Source organism: Gossypium hirsutum, chromosome A05 (genome assembly GCF_007990345.1).
Source record: "Gossypium hirsutum isolate 1008001.06 chromosome A05, Gossypium_hirsutum_v2.1, whole genome shotgun sequence".
NCBI classification, from domain to species: domain Eukaryota; kingdom Viridiplantae; phylum Streptophyta; class Magnoliopsida; order Malvales; family Malvaceae; genus Gossypium; species Gossypium hirsutum.
This window is the reverse complement of record NC_053428.1, coordinates 19,342,990-19,358,773: the sequence shown is the minus strand read 5'-3', so window position 1 is coordinate 19,358,773 and position 15,784 is coordinate 19,342,990. Positions and strand designations below refer to the sequence as shown.

Sequence of the window (15,784 nt, the reverse complement as noted above, 5' to 3'; positions counted from 1 at the left end):
AAACTTACTCGTTGGATTTAGTGATCTCAAATCACTGTTTCCGACACCACTGAAAAATTTGACTGTTACAGAATGGGCCTAGTCAATTGCCACCTCCCTACGAGGCCATCAGTGTCGTGGCTAGGGTAGGGTTGGCCATTTGAATGGTTGGTCATATGCCCAACCTCCCTTTTTTTTCTAATCGACAGGTGCCTGCCTAAGCCAATCGTTCAATCTACCAGCTACACAAGGTACAACATCCCTCGGCTAGGCGTTTGCACGCCTAGCCCGATGCTGCTGATAGGGTTGGCCGAGACCTCTACTAGGCTATTCAAACAACTTGCTGCCATGATCGGGACACCACTGACTATGCATTTGCATCACTCAATGTCACAAAATTAACTATTAAGCTTAGTTAAATTCTTACTCAAACTCAATTCCGTCACTTTTCACTACCTTCTAACTTAGTCCTAACATTGTCAAAATTCATACTTCTCATCAAATCAAGCTCAATTTCTTCAAGTATCCATTAATGACAACTTGCATTTAGCTTAATAATTTAAAAAAACAAATATATGGGCTAACTTAATCAAGTTTATTAGATCACAAAACTATAAAAATTTCAAAAAAAGCACTTAAATACCTTGGAGATTTTGGATCAATTTGTAAAGGAAGTAAAAAGGAAATTTTCTTTCTTTTTCTTCCTACTTGGACAACACAAGCTTGGAGAAGATGAAGATTTCATCTTTCTCTCCCCACTACTTGATATTTATACTAAGATTAATCAACTTAATTAATCAAGCTTAATTTACTAAATGAAGACATATTTGTTTATTTATTACAATTATGAAAACTAAGTGAATATCATCATATTTTTTTTTACTATCTCATAAAAACTAATGGTTAAATAACCATTGAATCTTTTGATTAATTGTCAATTGGGTCCTCAATCATTTTTCAGTTTAAAATTCCATAAAATGATTGAGAGCTGAATGAATTTTAGTGGCAAATGATGCACAATCCATGCCAAAGAACTAAAAAGGAAAAGAAGAAAAAATCGTCTTAATATAATGAAATTTGTTCTTCCTATCTATGGAAAATAATTAACTTAATTGGGTGATTTGATTTCTACTCTTGTAGTTTTGTTATGTAAGTTATAAGCTAAGCTCAAAGTAATCATTAGTTATGATTCATAGGTTAGCATTTAGCATCCGTTTCTTTGTCTCTTAAACCTATCTAAACTATTCGGTAATCGATGATTTGTTAATAATGGATAAATACAAGGCTCGAGTTCTTTTCATTCTTTATTTATTTTAATTAAAAGTAAAAAACAATAACTAAACTAAAACAAAATTTTAACAAATACCAAAAAATAATAAACAAAAAACCCTTAAACTTAATATATTAAGTCATGCCAATGTCCTAAGTAAACCGAAATTCACGTTTAAAAATCTTCCCAGAATCATAGAATCTCGTAACCTATCTCATTTCTCTTGCAAAGGTTGCTTCACATCTTCCCCCCCCTCTCTCTCTCTCTCTTTTCTTGGAGCCTATGCGAGTTGATTTTAAGAATGATATTAATGAAGCTTTGCCCTAACCTTGATAACCAAGATGGTCTGGAAACCGTCTTGGAAGTGCCTATACCCGAAGAAATGTACACCAAAATGGGCAGCAACGCATTTTTGCGATGGCAAAACTTGTGTAATTTCATGAAAGCTCAATCAGCTTTCTGTAACTCCTCCTATCTCCAAGCCAGTTCCGACAACGAGTTCTTGACATTGCTTAAGATTCTCGGAACTCCCCTCGTCCCTTTCCGTGTCGATTTAGAGAATTACATGCATTCAAATCCCATCCAAGATTCTTCCATCGTAACAACTCTTCCATGTCTTCTCTTTATTTATATGTTCACAATTTGAAATACTCGTATATATGAACATGAATAACGAAAATTTTCATTGTTTGTTGATGTACGAACAGGAAGCTTCCACAGCGAAATACATAATACAGCAGTTCGTAGCCGCTACGGGGGGGCATCTGGCATTGAGATCCATTAGAAACATGTATGCAGTGGGCCAAGTGCAAATGCAGGGTTCAGAGATGCTGCAGGGTAATAGTAGCATGCAAACAAGAGTCAATTGTGAGTTTGGGGGGTTCGTATTATTGCAGAAGAACCCAGATTTGTGGTATTTAGAACTTGTTGTGTCGGGTTTCAAAGTTAGTGCTGGGTGTGATGGTAAGGTTGCTTGGAACCAGTCATCTTCACAACCTGGTCATGCACATAGAGGGCCCCCTCGACCCCTACGTCGATTCTCCCAGGTAATTTTTTTAGATTGTTTCTTTGTTTTTTTAACGAATTGCAAAGTAATTGAAAGATATTTGTTGACTTTGTGGATTGTATAGGGATTGGACCCTAGATGCACGGCAAGCTTATTCATAAATGCGGTTTGCATAGGAGAGCAGGTTATCGACAACGAAGACTGTTTCATTCTCATGCTCGAAACAGATTCAGAGGCCCTCAAGGCTCAAAGTTCATCCCAAGCAGAAATAATCCATCACACCGTCCGGGGATATTTCAGCCAAAGAACGGGGCTTCTCACCAAATTCGAGGACAAGAAGCTGGTAAGGATGAAGACCACCGTTGGAAACGACGTGTTTTGGGAGACCAGCGTGGAATCCCTGATCCAAGATTACAAATACGTCGATGGGATCAACATAGCGCATGGCGGAAACACCATTACGACGCTTTACCGGTACGGAAAGTCCCACAAGCACAAGCGGAAGATCGAAGAAACTTGGACGATCGACGAGGTTGATTTCAACATTTGTGGGTTATGCACTGAGACTTTTCTGCCTCCGGCTGATCTCAAGAGGGAGCAAGAATAACATTGACGAAGTTAAAAGATGAAAGAACAACAACTAATGTACATAGGAAATTATTCTTTTTTTGAGAATCACTTCATTCTTTCAAAGCTAATTTGTTAAACTTTGAAAGAGAGACACGTTGTTGTTTGGATATAGGTACACAACCAAATTGCTTTCAATTGCAGTTCATCAAACAGGCTTACTCGTTCAGCTCAATGATGACGGTTTTCTGGGAAATTAATAAATATGCATGGAATCATGGAGTCAGAAAGGGAAGGTTACAGAAAAACTGCAGGCTAAACTTAGGCATGGGAGGTGGAAGTTGATCTTTGATATTGATGGTCCATGGATTGTCAATGACGAACTTTCAGCCTTCTGCCTCTGACCAATTATGGATTAATTTAGTCGCTTTTTTTTTTTTTTAGTTTTGCCATTGTGTTTTATTGAAGAGTTTATGAACAAATCCGAATTTAATTATTCAATAGAGATATATCATAAATGAAGGACTCATCTTGGGTTTATTTCATTGCCCTTATTTTAGCCTTTCTTTTACATTTCTTTGATTGGTTGCCTTTGTAAACCGACAAAAATCTAGTTAGGGTTGAAGATGGAAGTTCCTCCTTTCTTCCCTTTGTTCTTGCCGTGTCGTATTAATATGCATGGCGGCGGAGTTGGGACAAACCGGACAAGGGCGTTTACTACCCAACTGCTTTGTATTTGTTGGTTGCTGTGCTTTAATAAGACAAATAAACCCCATTTACAAAATCTAATAATCATTACTTTTTTAGATTAAAAAAATCATTCCTTTTCAACTTTAAACAAAGACACCTTTTACGCTACTTTTTTTAACGTTGTCTAAAGATCAGTTTAGAAAACCCGGACATGATTCACGAGGTTGGTTCGTGTAGGAGAAACAAAAAGCACGATTAATGTTCTTCAACATTACCCTTGCCGTCTTTGCCTCTCACATAATAACATAACAAAGCATGGTTTTAGATCGCCAAAATCAATATGGCTACTGGTCAATTTATAACCCAAATTTACGTTGTGATAGTTTTGAAGGATATTTTCATCAGTTTCTGAATTAGGGTAGAAAACGTATAATCCCATTACCCTAAATAAAACAAATTTTCAAAAAGGCTTGCGTTGCCTCATCAAATTTTATGTTAATTGCTACAAGGGTTAAAATCCATCATCAGTCCCTGCAATTGTATAAAATGTGGGATTTAATTTTATATACTTAAAAAGTAAAAATGAAGCTTTTCATTTTCATTTTTATTAATATTATTGTTATTTTTAGAATTTGTTAACTTTGTGTATTAATTAAGTGTATTAACAAAATTATATGACATATGATCGATGAAAATTTTTAATAGAAAATGTTATGCTTAATATAATGAAAAGGTCCTATAAAAAAATCTAATAATCAATTGAATCTTTAATTGAATATAAACAATCAATTATGTCATTGAAAAATCAATTTCCATGTAAGCCCTGGATAGTCGTTATGGTCGCTATATTGCATGGGAAAATCATACAAAATTATAAAAATATAAATTGCAAAAAATATTTAAAATTTATTAAAAATAATAGAAATTTATAATTTATATATAATTATGAAAATTATTTTAAAACTATTAAAATATTAAAAATGTTTGAAAATATTATAGAAAAAATTTTGAAAAATAAATTGGACCTTTAATCTTATTTTTTTTCAAAAAAAAATCTATATTTTTCTTTGTAATTTTTATGATTTTTAAAATTTTTTTAAATATTTTTGAGAGAATTTACCATCTTTCAACATATGGTACAATCTTAACTTGTGACGTAACAATAATTGGAAACTTATAAAAATTTAATTTTTAGATAATTTGATTATTTATATTCAATTAATAATTCAATTTATACTATTTTGATGATAACTCAAATTATTATTAAAATATATTAAGCTAAAATATTAACAATATTAATTATAATTTTTAAATTTAATAACATGAGAATTTATTATTTAACTTCAAACTAAATTTCATTTTCTGTAAAGATACAGGGACTAACGGCCTACTTTGACCCACTACTTCGACACTTCACCGACCTAATAGTAGCGATTGCTTCTCTCCCCCCCCCCCCCCAAAAAAAAAAAAGCGACTGCTTCTCTTTACTCTCTTCTACTTCACTGCCTTTTACATTTTAGCCAAACCAGGGGACGCCCTTGAAAGCTGTGTTTGAGAACTGAAAATGAAGGAGCAAGATTCACCCACAACACCGCCAATACCAATCACTTCACAGCAACTAGCAACGCCGAGTGTTGTGAAGAAAGATAGCTCCGTAACTGCTGGATTCTTGGGTAAAAGTGGGTACAAATTCTGGGTCTTGGCTGCAATTCTCCTGCTTGCTTTCTGGTCCATGTTTATTGGCTCTGTTTCTCTCAAATGGTCTTCTGGTCATCTTACTGCATTTTCCGATGACATCGATTTCTCTGTCTATGATGATCTTGACGTTCTCGTAAGCACCCAATCTTTCCTCCCTGTAATTTGGTTTGATTTTCTTTGGTTTTGGATTGAACAATTTGGTTTTGGAAAATAGGAATTGGAAGAAAGAGAGAAGGTGGTGAGGAAGATGTGGGATGTTTATACGCACAGCGCAAGCGTTCGATTGCCGAGGTTTTGGCTTGAAGCATTCGAGGCTGCTTATGAATATCTATCGAGTGATGTCCCTGGAGTTCGAGATACAGCTATGTCTGAGATTGCTAAATTATCTATGCGCTCCCTAAATCTTGATTCGCCCTCTCTTCGATCAAAGGTCACTCTCTTCTTCTTTCCTTTCTCATTTTTTTCTTATATGATTTTGAACCTGCCCAATTGCGCTGAAATTAAGGTTAGAGCTTGGCTACTTGGGTTTATTTTTTCTGCGTTTTTGTGGTAGTTGGTAATTTACACAAACACAAGATTCGTCCAAATGCTATAGAAATTAGATCCATATATAGAATTAAACTCATATTTCCTTTACCTTCTAAACCATTAATTCCTTTTTCTCAAATGAAGCTTGAAAAATTCTACAAATTTACTTCTTCGAAAGTCTTACCACACTACTTTTGCAGAGTTACTAAATGCTAAACCCATCATTTTAACCCCAAAAGTTCTAAGCTTGCCATGTTGAAAAAATATATATATATATACAAAGAATCACAGAAACAGGTTTTCTCATAGATGTCATGGTGTTGAAATGTGCAGAGCATCAGTGTAGGAAAAGAGAATTCTAACAGAAAGGAGATATCTGCAAGCAGGAGGAGCTTATAAGTGGAGCTTACAGTCCCTGTTGCTGTAAAAAAAATGGATGCTGTTTCAACCTCTCATACCACTTCATGTTCGGAGGACATAGCATTATCTTTTAAGTCTTTGGGATGACGTTTTCCACCATTAAACTATGAATTGTAGCTGTAAAAAAAAATGGATGCTGTTTCAACCTACTGAGGAGGATGCTACTCATTAAATATGTTTATGAACTGAACATTTACCGAATTTATTGTCTTTCATAAAAAAAAAAAGTGTCGGTGCTTAATAGAGTGTCCTTCAGATCTGAAATAATGTCTTGATGCATGACCTGACAATTGAAGGAAATAATCCAAATCCTAAAACATAAAAATGCGTATTTTGGTTATATAAATGACTTATACCGCGTTTCAGTTTACATATATAAAAACAAATATTCTTTTTCACAATTCTGCTTGGTGTATTTTGGTTCAGTGTCAAGGCTTTGCGATTACAATAAAATATTACTTGATGAAATGATGGTATTGGATGGAAAAAGGAAGCTAATGTAAATTTTAAATAAATCTTTGCTTATTATAATCACTTAGGTTAAAATTTTCATATTTTGGATCTTTTAGTTTTATTTAAAATTATCACAAATAAAATTACTTTAAAACTAATGTTTATTAGTTTAAAAAATTCAACCCAAATTTTAAATAATAGTACAGAATAAGTTTAATAGGAGCTTAAATGTTGCATTTATGTTTTAATGTCTCATTTGGTTACTAGTGTGATACATATTTAGCACAAAAGATAGTTAGACATTAAATAAAAAAGAAAAGTATCAATAAAAAAATTTTATTCCACAAGCAAGATTAAGGGGTTGCAATTGTCATATGGTGGTATAGTCAAATATTAAAATATGTATATATATATATGTTAAAGTTTTAAAAGTTGCTTGTAGAATAAAAAAGTACAATGTACCGAATATTCATCCAGACAAAAAAATAGTTAGTACAAATAAAAATTAAAATTAAAAACATAAGTAAAAACTCTTATAAAAATTAAGATCTCTTTCAGCGAAATTTTATCATTCTGTTTATTAAAAGTACGGTATGGTGTAGCTAAATATTACCAATTAAATTAATTTATTATTAACTAATGTTAAAACATGTGTAAAATATAATACTCGTACCAATCGTGGCATAAGAATTCAATATCAAGTAACTTGGGTAAATGCCCACCCAATAGCAACAACAACAACAATGATGATGATAACGATGACAGTAATAATTATTTATACTATACAAACATAATTAATTGAGTTGGTGTCATTAATTAACTTTACATCAATTCGATTAGTGAAATTATTTAAAACCAATATTAATAAAGTAATGTATATTAATATAAATGTATTTTTATTATTTTTATATAAAATATTTAATTAAAACAATTAAGGATTGAAGTTAAGACTAGAGGTGTGCATGGGCCGGGCTGACAAAAAATTCTAGGCCCGTTTTCTAGGCCCGGGCCCGGCCCGAAATATGGCTTAAAAATTTGCCCAAGCCCGGCCCGAAATAAAATTGTTAAGCCCAAGCCCGGCCCAGCCCGGCCCATATTAAAATTTTTTTAACTTATTTTATTAAATAAAAAAATTTAAAATATATTAAATAATCAAATACATTTAAAACAAATATTAAAACAATTCTTAAAACAATACACAATTTGAAAAATATAATAAAAATTGATTATATTAAAATTAAAATTAAAATATAAATATAATTAAAAATAAAATATATATTTATTATATAATTCGGGCCGGGCCGGGTCCGGGCTAAATTTTTTTTACCCGAGCCTGGCCCATTTTCTAAACGGGCCTCGTTTTTGTGCCCAAACCCATATTTCGGGCCTATATTTTTACCCAAACCCTTCTATTTTTCGAGCGGGCCTTCGGACCGGGCCAGGTAGCCCAGCCCATGCACACCTCTAGTTAAGACCAATAAAAGTTTTATTTATATGAGTACTTCACTACTCCGTTTATAGACTATTAATAAAATCTTTATATTTAAGGGAGGACAAAAATATAGTAAAATATTAAAAAGAAATTCTTATTAATTTTTTTATAAGTTTTATTTTTACATTAATAAGTGGCAACAAACCATAAAAGAAAATTATTGGTGTTGTTGTTTTTATTGTTGACTTAACAGAAAACTATTTGAGTTAAATCGATTATTATAATTATGGATAGATTAAAAAAAATATACATTTTTTAGTAGTAAAGTCTTTTTTCGAGGTCGATAAAAGGCCAAAATCTTCTTTTAAACAAAAGAGCAATCCCTCTAAGAGCCATAGTTGCCGCCGCTTCTTCCTCGTTGCCAGCGACCTTTCTTTGGCCAATGCCACCATCAAATGAGAGCTGTCCTCCTTTTTCTGTTTGTTTTAGTTTAGTTTTTGAAGAGAACACTTCCAAAGTCAATATAACTCCAATATCTTGAACACAAGAGAAGCCTTCGATCTGCCACCTCCAACGTCGGATCGGAGTATAAAATCATATTTGGCCTCTCCTTGGCTCAAGGGAGCTTTTGACTGTTTGAATGTAGAGAACGGTGCTCTGAGCCTCAAAAATCAAAGGAACCCGAGGTGGATTTTGGAATTTCTCTTCGCATTGCTTGGCTTCTCTACTCCCTTTCATTTCTCGACTTTTTTCATATTTGGCTCCCCATTTTTCTTTCTTGAGTCGTCAGCTTTTCTCTTTGTTATTGCGAAGAAATAAAACAATGGCACGTAATATATTATAGTTTTGCTTGGAAGAGCGGAATTAAAGCTCCATCTTCTTATTGATTTACTCGACTAATTGCACTCTACAAAAATCTAAATTGACATTAAATTTCAAGTTAATTGGCCATTCCTGACCATGGAGTGTGCTTTTGAACAAAGAGGAAGGTTGTAGAAACAAAGTGGATTGACTATGTTACTCAACATCTGTTAGTTTTGATAATTGTTTATAAAAAATGTTGTGAAAATTGTTTTTGAGAAATTTTTTAAAAAAGTTTAGTTTAATATTTAAATGTTTAGTATTGTTATTAAAAATTACTTTTGAGAAATAAAATATTTATTTTAGATATGGTGTTATAAAGTAACAAATATATATTTAAATAATATTTAAATTAATTAATATTATAATATTTTAATAAGAATATAAAAAATAATTTATTATAATTTTTTGTTAATATTTTAATATATAAAATATAAATTTTAAATCTTTTTAAATAGTTGATATTAATTATTTATAGAAATTTAATTAAAATATATAAATTCTATTTTAAATATTAAAATATAACAAAATAAAAATTTAAATATAATATTATATATTTGAAATAAATTTCAATAGAAAGTAATTATATACTTAATATAAATATTATATAAAATATTTTATAAAAGTCAAAATTATGGTTTGTTGTTAAAAGTATTTTTTGCCAAAAAAAAGTTAGAAGGTCCAAAAATATTTTTTAAAAGTACTTCTAAGTCTAACATTAAAAATTACCTATTTAATATTATAGTTCCAAAAACGCTTTTTTATCTCAACAATACTTTTGAACAACAATGTTAAAACAAGCCGAACTACAGTTGTAGGGCCAAATTGATATTTAACCCTAATAATAATGAAAACGCCTTCAGCTTGTATTCCGATGAACCCCTAGAAAGGGTTAACCTCGCAAAAACCGAAGCTTTAGATCCGAGTGGCACACGTTTCCAAGAAATGCAAATATGCAAAAGATTAAATAGGACCTCCAAATCCAATGCCCCACTAATGGCTAATCCTCAAAAAGTAAGGTAACGTTAAATAATGGGTTGGGCCATTGGGTTTCCAAGATTTTACCCACACACACGGTTTTGGGCTTCGTGAATGGCCCGCAGGCGATTGCCAGCCGAGAGCATTTAAGCAGGGCGGCAGATAGGAGTGGGCGCTCTTGGAAATGGCGGGAACACTTGGCGCCATCAGTTCGTGGGTACCTATAATCCCGGCTTTATTCTTATATAACAATAATCGCTGTGCTTCACGATCTTTAGTCTTCAAACCAGTCTGTTGGAATCGTCCCTCTGTTTTCTCTACCTTTCCAAGATCTCTTCTCACGATGGCCCAAGCAGATCAGATTAACAACAGCCCTGAAATCAAAGAGCCATCCCCGAAAGTCCCAAAACTTGGTCAAAATGGAGTACATGAAGTTACCCAATGTCCAGCCTCCCTCTTGAAAGTCAAAAAGCTTTCTGAAAAAGCTGTGTTGCCGTCAAGAGGCTCTCCTCTCGCCGCTGGCTACGATCTGTCAAGGTAACTCCTCAAACCATTCTCTACAATGGAAATCGCAGTCGATATGCAACAAATTTGATGGGCTTTTTTTTTAAAAAAAATTATGGCACAGTGCAACAGATACCAAGGTGCCAGCCAGAGGAAAAGCGTTGATTCCCACTGATCTAAGCATTGCTATCCCTGAAGGAACATATGGCCGCGTTGGTAAGAATATATTGCTCTACTATATTATTTCCTTCATTAATTCATTATGATTTGATTTCGTTGGCTGATTGAAAATGTGGGTACTTTGCTTGTTTGTTTTTATTTTATTTTATTTTATGTGTAGCGCCAAGGTCTGGTTTGGCTTGGAAGCATTCCATCGATGTTGGTGCTGGAGTGATAGATGCTGATTACAGGGGACCCCTGGGGGTGATTTTGTTCAACCATTCTGATGTTGATTTTGAAGTGAAAGTGGGTGACAGAATTGCCCAGTTGATCATTGAGAAGATCATGACACCTGATGTTTTGGAAGTTGATGATTTGGATTCTACTAGTAGAGGTGCTGGGGGATTTGGATCCACTGGCGTTTAAATCTCTGGGTTTTTTTCCCTAATGTTATAATGGATTAGCGTTAGGTTTAGGATTAGGGGTTGTTTTAGAAGGTTAAGTTTGGGGGACTACTGCCTACTGGTGAAACAAAGCTTTGCTTTGTTTTGCTTATCGGTTATTTTGTCTTGTAAGAAACCCTGAATGGGTCAATGGTAGCATATTAAGCAGCAATCGGCAGTAACTGAGCTCTATCATGGATATTTGCACTACTGTTCAACCTGTGCTATTTTGTGGATTTATATGGTTTATTGCCTATGATATATTTGCTGTGCCGTTGATCATGAGCTTCAAGTTCATCTTTCCCCCCTTATTTTTCACATTTTGCAATAAGAACGTGCGTGGCTGAGAAAATCATAAAACATTAAAAAATGAGCTTCAAAATGTCAAACAGTGGAAAAAACAGGTTAACAGTTTTGTGTATTTACTCGAAACTGCTATTGGACGTCTGATGTCATAATTTTATTAAATCCAATGGGTAATTTTATAACATTTTAAGTAAACGTGCAGTGTTACTCTCTTCAGTGAATGCTTCGTTAAGTCAAATTTAAGAGAATAAGCTACTCACCTGCCCAAAATTGTAAGCATACGAGATGAAAGCAAAAGACAGAGAAGGTCCATATCTAGAGAATGTCTAAGGAATAAAATAATGGTTAGGGCATTAATCTTGTTATGAACTAAAAGGCTTGGGACAAAAGCTAAGAGTCACCTTATGCGGAATAAGATGCTGTGGAACATTCCCCTTCCTCAATTTCTCTACTGTCTGCAGTAAAATCAATGTTTTTAAGAATCATACAGAATTCAGGCAACTGTTTGTGAAAAGAAAATGATTTAGTTGCTTGAAACGTGAAATTGCCCCTATAGTTAAGACAGATAATTGCTACCTACAAAAGCATAAAACATACCTTCCCATAAGGGAGGCATCAATGATTACTCACCACTCACCAGTCACCACTTGACCTGCCAATATAATGATAATGATGACTACTTTGAGTTAAAAGACGCAATATAAACAACAAAGTACATGGTCCAGTTAGTAATTGGTACAGTAATAGATTGGATTATACCATTAAGGGGCCCAGCTTAACCGCTCTTGAAATACCAATGAAATCACATAGAATTACACGTCCCTGGCAATGTCAAACGAGAACTTAAAATGCTTATAGCTTGACCTTGCAGTTTAGGACAGCTTGATTCTACAAATACCAAAAGTTGAACAGCCATCCCTACCCCATGCACTTTACCACTTCAGCATGATAACTAGAGAGTACCAAAAGCTGAATCTATTTATAATATGAGGTTATGCAGTGGCAGAATCGTTTTTTCCATCATAGCTAAAGGTAAAGATTTGAGCAGTTAAGACAATGAACTCTCAAACCCATATTATGGTGAACAACATTCAAAAGCAGTTTTTAATAAACCAATTCAATTTCTCCAAGTACATTTAGTACTTCTTTAAATTTGTCATGGTAACTAACAACAATAATGTGCCATATCTGGCCAGTCTCCAACAAAGCTTTCTGGTCTTTATTTTTTGCACAAGCATCTTATTTTTCCTATGGGCAGAGATCCATAGCTTTGCGGGTCCAGGGTCAAATATATAATTTAGCACCTTCAAGGTGGTCTAAGATGTTATATATGCAACACAAATCTCCTAATATTCTTCTACCATATGCAAGATGCAACAGACAATTCACCTGGTTGACTAGTTGATAAAACTTGTGTTAGCCATTTGTTCCAGATTTGCCTTTCACCTGTCACCAGCCTCGTAAGGAAGCAGCACACCATCAATTGGCGCACAATCTAAATTCCTGTATTAGATTACAGCCAAATCCGTAAACCCATAATAGCTTTGGTAGATGGCTCTATGCTAATATTATGAGCAACAAAGACGCACAACTGCAGTGGGAGTTGATATATATTAAGGCACTTACAGGCATATATAATATATTATTCTTGAAAGGAGCTGAACGGAAATGTTGATCAATGCTTGAAGTCCCCATTAAAAACCTTGAAGTAGAAAACACAAAATATATTCAAGATATTCAAGTATATACCAAAATCATGCAAATTATTATTATTACTTTTTTAGAGGGGGCAAAGTAAAAAAGATGAAGAAATAATTGCCAAAAGAACTACTGCAGTTGGAGATTTAAGAGCTCAGTTGAAACTTAAAACTAATCACACACTCTTAGTTGTCATGGTATTTACAACTGTAAAATAAACAAGTTCTTAGTACAGCGTGTAAAACTGAATTTTGCGATAATAAATGAACTCCATAAATGAAAATTGAAGAACATTTTCATCCTTAAGTTCTGTTTGTTATATTTGAAGTGATTTATTTCCTTAGAACAGTGAGATACTCTTTAAATTGCACAGATCAACATCACCTATCAGATACGGACTCCTAATGGACACTATAAACCATAATTTACAAGTTATAGAAATTCGAAAAGTGAATGCAGCACAACCACAATAAGGGCAGTCCTTTTATGCGGTTGCAGAGATCCACCAATAGCTGTTGGTGTTGGAAGACGCTGCTCAAGTTGAGAAGCTTAGCAGCTCAGTTCATTAACCTACAGAGACAGGTGCATGGATATTTCACGGCCAAAAGTTTATAGTTGGCAACATATGGAATGTGATAAGTGGCAGGGCTGATAAAAATCAGTATTCGGCAGCTTTGGTATATGAAGCTTTGGTACCCATTTCATATACCAAAGCTTTCTTTGGTGTCTTGGTTGGCTGTTCAAAACAGACTGCCTACTAAGGTTAGAATTATAAGGAGAGGGCAAAATATTGATGCCAGGCGCAATTCTTTTGGTTTGGAGCTGGAGACAAAGGATCATCTGTTTTTTGAGTGTAGATACTTGGGAGCAGTACGGGAGGGGGCCAGATTAAAAAATCAGTTGAGAGTTTGCAGCAGTAGTTGCAATGGGTGACTGTTAAACTAAGAGGAAAGGCTCTTATATCCATCTTGCCGAGAATAGGATGGAATTCATGCATTTGTTTGATTTGGAGAGAAGGTAATAACAGACAATTCAATACGACTTAGTTGACTGAGCCGGATTGGTTAAGTAGGATGAAATAGGTAGTTAGAATGTTTTTAACTGGCACAAATACAAGGCATATTGATACTGTAAACTTGAGATTGTGCACGGCTTGGGAATCGAATTTACTTCATGGTTAATTATCTTCCACAGCTCTACTACAAAAGGTATTAATCCTTAACAGGAACCAAAGATATTGATAAAAACTTACCACTGTAATGACCACTAACCCAGTCCCAGAATGCAAAAGCATCGTTATGATCAATGCCAAACTTTTTAACAAGCTGCATAGGAAACATTTATAAGCTGAATAGTATAGATACCAGTGTACCATATCATATGTTATATGAAGCAATATTTATAAGAGCTTTAGCAGTTAATGAGAAGTGAAGAAAACAAGCTCTGAACGATAGGCTATTCAAGCAAAATGAGAAAATAGATTTTCACTTTATCAAGTTGGTCCATCTCTTCTTTTTTGACACTAATTACCCAATGGAAGAAACAAAGAACACACAAAAAACATACCAGTTGCAGTAATAAACAACTACTTACAAACATAGATGGCGTCCTTTAGCAAATTCAACAGCCTGAGGGTCTGTGAGTCGTCAAGACTCAAAGAGAAAACCAAATGCATCAGCTATGCTTCCTTCTTCATGGGTTACAAGTAAAAAGACCAACAACAGTACACAATTAATAACAAAGTGCACCCGCACCTGTTTGGAGAGCCAAATGAACAAATAAAGGACCTAAGAAACTGGCATCAATACCAATTGCAAGCATATCCTTCGGTGGTTTTCGGTAGCTCCAACCTGCCAACATTTACCTGCATATCAGCAATTGAGGAACAACATATTCGACTAGATGTTTAAGAAAACAGGAAGCTCCTCAGGAGGAGCTACTGAGAACTTTCTCTGAAAAATCCATGATCTTATCCAGAACATTACAAACATCTGGCACCACATGCTTTCCATCGCGAACATAACAGCATCCCACGGTGCCGGGACAGCAACATGAAGAACTGACCTATTCTCTCTTCTATTTATCTGAAAGGTACCAGCAAAACACGATGCAAAGTCTAATACACTAAAAAAGAATAGCCATTAAATTATATTCAACAATTATTTCAACATCACTAACTTTCACAACAAAGCATCAAAACTAATCTTTCTTTTTTCTTTTACAAGAAATGATGTATAAAGAGAAAGTTGAAACTTACATGCTCGCCGCTGAACATTCACTTAATTTGTTGTTTTCAGAGAAGCATCCTAAAGAGGTGGAAAGATTTAAACAAAAATCGAAAGCTATCCCAATTTAAATCCATAATCCCAGAAACAATAATTAATCCTAATTCACCTCAACTATTTATAGAGTTTATCCATGATGTCAAGAGTGGCACATTGTCTTGAATAGTCCAAAAGCATTCCATCGAACTCACTATAGGAACATGCATATTAATAGTGAAATATTTCATCATTTCTTTTTCGAACCTGTAAGGCTTTTGTGCAGATATCGAATCAGAGGAAATAATGAGCGTTCATCGATTGGCATCATTCTTTGTCGTTCATCAAATCACGGAGATGGGTACTATCAATATCCTCGATATGAGTCTGTAAAACTCCAAAAGAAAGAAATAATTTTTTTGTTGCTATTTGAGCTGTAAGTTTGGCCAGAGCCTAGAAAGTGACTGAAGAAGTTAAATTCAAGTCCTTCAATGACTGAGTATGGTAAATTAGAGTGGTTAATTAGGCACA

At 34.1% G+C, this 15,784-nt stretch overlaps 3 protein-coding genes and 1 long non-coding RNA gene across 14 annotated transcripts; 3 read left to right on the top strand and 1 right to left on the bottom strand.

The window, feature by feature from the left end:
* Positions 1–1,372: 1,372 nt before the first annotated feature.
* Positions 1,373–3,109, top strand: LOC107961117 (uncharacterized). Its single transcript, XM_016897355.2, has 3 exons — positions 1,373–1,847; positions 1,957–2,295; positions 2,380–3,109. Exons 1-3 carry the CDS (start codon positions 1,551–1,553, stop codon positions 2,860–2,862), a joined length of 1,119 nt encoding a protein of 372 aa, XP_016752844.2. The 5' UTR covers positions 1,373–1,550; the 3' UTR covers positions 2,863–3,109.
* Positions 3,110–4,847: 1,738 nt separating this feature from the next.
* LOC121229445 (uncharacterized) lies at positions 4,848–6,399 on the top strand. The gene is made up of 3 exons (XM_041113848.1): positions 4,848–5,343; positions 5,425–5,640; positions 6,072–6,399. Exons 1-3 carry the CDS (start codon positions 5,077–5,079, stop codon positions 6,135–6,137), a joined length of 549 nt encoding a protein of 182 aa, XP_040969782.1. The 5' UTR covers positions 4,848–5,076; the 3' UTR covers positions 6,138–6,399.
* A 3,641-nt stretch (positions 6,400–10,040) lies between these two features.
* On the top strand, positions 10,041–11,249 carry LOC107960408 (deoxyuridine 5'-triphosphate nucleotidohydrolase). The gene is made up of 3 exons (XM_016896752.2): positions 10,041–10,419; positions 10,511–10,602; positions 10,727–11,249. The coding sequence occupies exons 1-3, from the start codon at positions 10,067–10,069 to the stop codon at positions 10,969–10,971; spliced, it is 690 nt and encodes a 229-aa protein (XP_016752241.1). The 5' UTR covers positions 10,041–10,066; the 3' UTR covers positions 10,972–11,249.
* On the bottom strand, positions 11,049–15,751 carry LOC107960410 (uncharacterized). Of its 11 annotated transcripts, none has more exons than XR_005927189.1 (10): positions 15,387–15,751; positions 15,250–15,298; positions 14,978–15,076; positions 14,747–14,842; positions 14,245–14,628; positions 12,921–12,996; positions 12,684–12,797; positions 12,054–12,116; positions 11,892–11,946; positions 11,049–11,749 (listed from the first exon to the last, which is right to left on the bottom strand). It is a non-coding gene; the product is annotated as an uncharacterized lncRNA (long non-coding RNA). The 11 variants fall into 11 exon arrangements; XR_005927191.1 differs by having other exon boundaries at positions 14,245–14,317; positions 14,586–14,644; positions 15,250–15,749; XR_005927185.1 differs by having other exon boundaries at positions 14,245–14,317; positions 14,586–14,628; positions 14,747–15,076; positions 15,387–15,748.
* Positions 15,752–15,784: the final 33 nt, after the last annotated feature.